General features: G+C 34.0%; 1 protein-coding gene across 3 annotated transcripts; it reads left to right on the top strand.

The window, feature by feature from the left end:
* The first annotated feature begins 724 nt into the window (after nucleotides 1–724).
* On the top strand, nucleotides 725–4,660 carry LOC131160391 (probable transcription factor At5g61620). 3 transcript variants are annotated; one of them, XM_058116041.1, is made up of 6 exons: nucleotides 725–1,273; nucleotides 2,434–2,645; nucleotides 2,724–2,780; nucleotides 2,879–2,923; nucleotides 3,015–3,128; nucleotides 4,189–4,660. In XM_058116041.1, the coding sequence occupies exons 1-6, from the start codon at nucleotides 865–867 to the stop codon at nucleotides 4,510–4,512; spliced, it is 1,161 nt and encodes a 386-aa protein (XP_057972024.1). In that variant the 5' UTR covers nucleotides 725–864; the 3' UTR covers nucleotides 4,513–4,660. The 3 variants fall into 3 exon arrangements, with proteins under 3 accessions (XP_057972024.1, XP_057972023.1, XP_057972022.1); XM_058116040.1 differs by having other exon boundaries at nucleotides 4,186–4,660; XM_058116039.1 differs by having other exon boundaries at nucleotides 732–1,277; nucleotides 2,438–2,645; nucleotides 4,186–4,660.
* The last annotated feature ends 1,760 nt before the right edge of the window (nucleotides 4,661–6,420 follow it).

Raw genomic sequence — 6,420 nt, 5'->3', positions numbered from 1 at the left:
GAACGTTATGGTGCGGCACCAAACTCAGGGATGAAAACCGCCTGCCCATTGACACACTTTTAGTAATTTATCGGCGTATTGCCTCAAAGGGGAATCGAACTCGTGACCTTGGAGCTACCAAAGTCACAAGTTGCCCTTACCACTAAAGTAAGCCCAACTGGACTTTCTTTTCTCTCATTTTTACAATGTCCAAAATCCTTGATTCAAATGGATCCTAAAAAAAATAAAAATAAAATTTTTTTCCTCCTTGTCTAACCAAACTTCAACTATGACTATTACCTCAAACTATTCAAAAGGCATTATCAGAAATTCTAACCAGCATGCCCTAGTTGTTTAGCCATAATTGGCTTCAATTCCCTAAACTAAACTTAGTAGAATCCTTTTGAGTTTTACTTTGACAACTCAAACGAAAGCCTAAAGAGTGAAACAAAAAGAAAAGGATAAAAATAGTAAATTAGGGATAAAAATAGTAAATTAAGGAAGAAGAAAAGAAGGAATTTAGTTTACGTCTAATATTAAACTGGCTCATGCATGCAGGCAGGGAGGGTGAGACATCTCAGTTGGATCCAACGGCTGAGAAAGAGAGGGGGCCCACATGGAGGACCTTAGAAATCAAGTAGGGAAACGGAGCACGTGTTTGATAAAATATATGGTAAAAAAATATAGTGGACGACAAAACTCACCTCTCTATATATAGATTCAAAAGCCCAACCTCGCAATCCACGGAGTTCGCTTATCTTTCCTTGTTTCTCTCTCTCTTCTTCCCCCCCCCCCCCCCAAACATCTTTTCCTTATTCTCCGAGAAGAGAGAGAGAGAGGGATAAGAGAGATTTTGATTTTGTTCCTGTGGGGGGATTCATTGATATGGTGAAGGAATCATCGAGGAAGTGTTCGCATTGCGGGGCGAACGGGCACAACTCGAGGACGTGCACGAGCATGAATCATCATAATCATAATAACAGCGTTAATGAGATTAGTGGTAGTAATAATAATAATAATAATAAAGGGTGTTTGAAGCTGTTCGGGGTGAGGATTGTGGCGGACCACGGCGGCCGGAATAGTAATTGCGCCGCTGATGGTAAGGTTATTAGTGGTGAGACGATGAGGAAGAGCTTCAGCATGAGTAATTTGTCAGAATCCTGCCCGGCAGCCGACGGTGCCGGTGCCGGTACCGGCTCCGGCGCCGAACACCTTTCCGGCTCCGATGCGGGGTATCTCTCCGACGGCCTCATTCAATCCAGGAAACGCAAGACTGCCCACGAGAGGAAGAGAGGCATGTCGCCCCCCTCCCTCTCTCTCTCTCTCTCTCTCTCACACACACACACACACATACATATTTTTTTTTTTAAAAAAGATAAAATTTTTGGATTCGATAATACTATTTTTGAGACACTTGAGTTAGCTAAAGCAGCAACTAATCATTAACTATGAGTGAGTGCGTGGTATAAGTTCAATTTTATGAAAAATTGAGCTTGGAACAATCGAGGTGTTGAGCTTGTATCACATTGAAAGAGTTTTTGTCAATTATAGGATTTTCTTAGGTGAGGTAATTAATTGATCTTTACATTAGATTTATATGTTTTGATTTTAATTTGGTTGGGTTTGATTTTGATTTTGCTTTTGTTTCGTGTATATATATTTAATTAACTAACATTTAGTAAAATGTTGTACCATTATGATGCTTCCTTTTCATTAAAAAAATGTCACTTAATTGATTATTTGTTTTTGTTACTTACATTTATGATTTTGGGGTTCATAATCTTTCAATGAAATTAGTTCATTATTTTTTGTTTAAAAATTCCATCCATAAAATTTTAGAACAAATTATTCGTCATACATATTCATGATTTGCTTCTTTGTTCGTTTATTTGTATTCATCTTATTTCCAAGGCTCTTTTTGGTTCTTGTAAAATTTGAGGGCTAGAGAGGAGAGAAAAATGGTGAATTGCTAAATATGGATGCTTTTAACTGAGTTTTCCTCGAAACAAAGGCCTGATGGAAGTTTATCATGTAAAGACCTACGAATTGTCTTATGAAAACATATATTAATAACTCTTCTGGCGTTGCAACTTTTTTCATTGGTCAATTGTGTGTTGCCTTTTTGCAGTTAAATCATGCTTATTGTAAGAACTGCATTGAAAGGATATAATTTATGAGACATGGTAATGAAGTACTTGGCATGCATTAAACATGAATTGAGATGCTAATTCACAATTTAGCCTTTTGGGGTTGAATTATTCAATGCATGTTGCATTTTGTTATTTTGCATTAAATTAAAATTTGTTTTCCCTTCTTGCTTTTTGAAATGATTCAATAATCATTTCGGCGAACTTGCGAAGATTTCCCATGTTTGGAGCCATTGACACCGTTTGAAGTTTCACACTAGAAGAAATTAATCCCCATTTCCTATTGAAGTAGTTCTTTCTTATATAGGGAGACCATGGAGTGAGGAAGAACACCGAACTTTTCTTTTTGGTCTTGAAAAGCTTGGAAAAGGCGATTGGAGAGGAATTTCTAAGAATTTTGTGATAAGCAGAACTCCTACTCAAGTGGCTAGCCATGCACAAAAGTATTTCAACAGACTTGCTTTATCAGAACAGAAGAAGAAAAGATCAAGTCTCTTTGACATGCCCTTTAATGAACATGTACTTACTCTTCTCCCTCTCTAAACTATGCATGCCCATTTTATTCCGTGTACATGACTAGAATTGATGGAGTTACAGGTACCATCTACTCGAGATTCCTCGGTTCCTCCCAATATTATAGAAACTCTATCACAGGTTAGTCCTTTTATCGACAGGTTATGTTCTGAATTGTCTATAAACATTAAAGGAAGCAATCATTAATCTTGTTGCGACGACTTCTCATACTTTTACAGGCCAATACGAAGAATGTTGTAGAAGCCCAAATGGGCCAAACCCAGGTAATAATTCCATCCATCAACAAGTATCTACCAATCCCAAGTCATTTGATGACTCTGAATTCATTAGTAATGGCTTGTTATAACCTTTTAGGCTAATGTTTCTGCTAAGGGCACCGATGTCGTACCATCTCCCCACCTAGAAGTACCTTTATATCTCCCAGTTGAGGCTAGCGGAGTTTCAAATTTTTCCAAGGTTCCCTACATGGTAAGAATTGCTTTGGACCTCATCGTTTTGACTTCAAATTTAGTATTCTTAGATAGAACTATAAAGGAAATCATGTAGTTGTACTAGATTTCTTGACAACCATCAACGGTTATTGCATAGCCTATCGACTGTGTCAGAATAATATTATTGAAACCATCGATGATTTTACTCGTTGCTGAAACAGTTGCGGATCTCCTATTTGAATATTTGTTGATATCTGATAGCCTAAGATCTTCGTATTATGTATTTGAATATTTTTGAATTTGTAACTGTCATACTTTGTACAATTCCTATATATAGGACATCTTCATGTCAATGAAAGCATTTTGCAAATTCTACATGGTATGAGAGCTTATTTCTCTAACTAGCTTTTTTTTTTTCTCCTCATGGCCATTTTCCTGACTCTATGATTGTCAAGAAATCTGGTACAATTACATGATTTCCTTTATAAGAACTTGAACAATTTCAATTGAATTTGTTTCAATAGTTAAGATTCAACAAGCTTAAGGCTACCTTATGGAGTTTTGGATGGGAAGAAAATGTTTTTAAACGAAACAAAGGGGAAGAAAAGTAAATGAGAAGGAATGGTCTCTACTTCTTTACCCTCTTTGAAGAAAAACAAAGCGAAGTGCTTGTTGAATCTAGTTGCCATTAAGATTTTTGCTTTCTTGAATTTGATTTTAAAAGTAGATTTGGTAACATAGTTGCAATTATAACATGCCAAATAAGAAGGAAAATTGTAAAAATTAGAATGTTGAAGCATGTTGTTTTCACATAATGCGTTTTTTTGTTTTACCTTCAAGCATGCTCCTTCTCAATTCATGAGTTGCACATTAGTCTTGATATGTCAAGACTAGTAATGTGTAAAACCTTGCATGCATGTATCTTGCTGGGCTGCTGTAGAATGCTTCCCAGCATATAGAATTTCATTCTCATATTTTCTTTCTGAGCGACTTAAACTGATTAGTCTTATGATGATTTTACGTTGTCCACACATTCCTGATTACTATTTTACCAGTAGATTAACTGTTCATACGCTGGCTTTCTCTTTTTTAAGCAGCTGGCAATTCCTGGCAGTGGGCAGAGCCATCCTAATTCTAATCCTAAAATGATCCCTACTTTCCCATTGGTGCCAAGGTCAAAATTCAAACAGGGATATGTCTACGTCCCCAAGCCCCCTAGAAACTTTGCTGCTTGTGCACCGATTGCTTCTCGCTCAGAAGCTAACATGTTGCCACAACCATTTCCCCGTGGCTCGTCTCAAACAGGCCCAGGCAGTTCGTCGATTGAAAAAGTTAGTCTCGAGCTTGGCATTGCACCGCCTGAAAACCGAAAAGGATCAAATTTGTCGTCGCAGACATCTGGGCCTATAAGGGTAACTTGAAGTTCTTGAGGACAAGTTTTAGCTTGTTCATTTCAAATTTTTGTTTCTCCTACAGAAGGTAGAGAAGTAGGAGCGCCAGCAGTTAGCAATTATATATTCAACATCATTTTTGTTAGTACAAATTAATGTAATATTATCTTTCTTCCAATTGTGCTAGAGGCAATGGTACTTATGCCAAAGCCACATGTGGTTGCTATGATATCTGAAGAATAGTCTACAAATTTCTAACAACCAATGCATCAATCCAATTGATTGGGTTCAACCAATAACTCATTACTATCTTTTATGTACATGGAATTGCATTAAATATTTATGGAAAATAAAACAGACAAGTTTTTCCTATTATTTTAACAATGAATACAATAATAAGTTTTTCTAAATCCTGAAAATACTTTATGAACAAAAAATATATGCAAATTTGTCAAATTAGTTTGATTTTCTATGCTTAGTTTTGAATGGTTTTAACTGATTTTTATTGAACATGATTTTAGGAGTTCTTGAATCGAATCAGATCAAGGCCAGTTTGCTTCCCATTTGTATCGTATTGAATGCCGATTTGGACTCATTTTTAAGATTGCTAACAACAACTGGCTAAAATTAAATGCTTTCAAAATTGTGCACCTAATTATATTAAGCACCTCCTTGCTAAGTAAGGGACCATTTGGTATCACTGTAAAAAATTATTCAAATGAAAACCAGAAAACAAAACCAAAAAATAGGAATACAAATTAAAAACGGAAAATAAAAAACATGTTTGGTTAATATGTAAAACTAAAATAAATTAAAAACTTAATTTAAAATGCACATTTCCATCTTTAAATCAAATAATATTATAAAATATGATTATGACAATAAAATTGCAAACTAATATGCAATAAAAAAATATTATCATAATAAAAATTATTATAATTATTTTACTTTTGGAGTTTACTTTACAATAAAAATTTTATTATGCAGTGCAATTGAAAAGTAGTAAAAATATTTTGTCATTGGCTTTAATTATATTTAAATTCAAACAATCATCTTATCTTAATTTCATTTTTAAAGTATATAAAATGAATAATTTAATCCAAAAGATTTATTTCTGGATATTAAAATTTTTTACAATAGGTTACTAAAACAATTGAAAAACATAAATCTTATTTTTAATTTTTTCGCAAACAATTAAAAAATAACAATAGAAACAAAAAACTAGCAACATATATAAACACGTTTTTTATAATTTCTTGTTACTATATAAAACTAGAAACAAAAAATATAATAGTAATGACACCAAACTTGTCCTAATTTATTGGTGAGGCTTAGTCAAGAATGAACTAATTACAATGGGTGGTTCTATTTTATATATGCACATGTAACATCTCAATTGTTTATGAGAGAAAGAAAGTAGAGACTATAAAAAAAATAAACGCACACATGGAAAAATTACAAAAAAACATTCTATGTGATATTTGGTTTGCATGTTGTGCTATTCTTCAATGTTGTGATTTGTAGATGTAACGACCTAAAAAATAGTTATATAAGATTAGTGGAATGATCCTAAAAAAAATTATTATTATATTAAATTAATTAATTAACAAATAAAAGAATAGTATTAAAAAAATTTGAATTAATTGAATTAATTAAATAAATGGTATGATATACATATTACTTAATCTTTATATATATATATATATATATATACATCCTGAAGGTTCAAAAACCTACCTTCAGGAATTCAATTCCAGTTACAGAAGACTCCCCCAATTTGTTCTCTCTCTCTCTCTCTCTCTCTCTCTCTCTCTCTTTCCTCAACTCACTCTCTCTCTCTCCTTGATTTTTCGGCGAAACGTGCATTAACACCTCGCTAGCAACGGTACCGTGCTCTCTATCCAACTCCAGTCCATCAGGGTTCTAATTTTCATATTT

Source organism: Malania oleifera, chromosome 7, assembly GCF_029873635.1.
Source record: "Malania oleifera isolate guangnan ecotype guangnan chromosome 7, ASM2987363v1, whole genome shotgun sequence".
Classification (NCBI taxonomy): domain Eukaryota; kingdom Viridiplantae; phylum Streptophyta; class Magnoliopsida; order Santalales; family Ximeniaceae; genus Malania; species Malania oleifera.
Note: the sequence above shows the minus strand (reverse complement) of the source record. Positions and strands in the feature narration are given on the sequence as shown.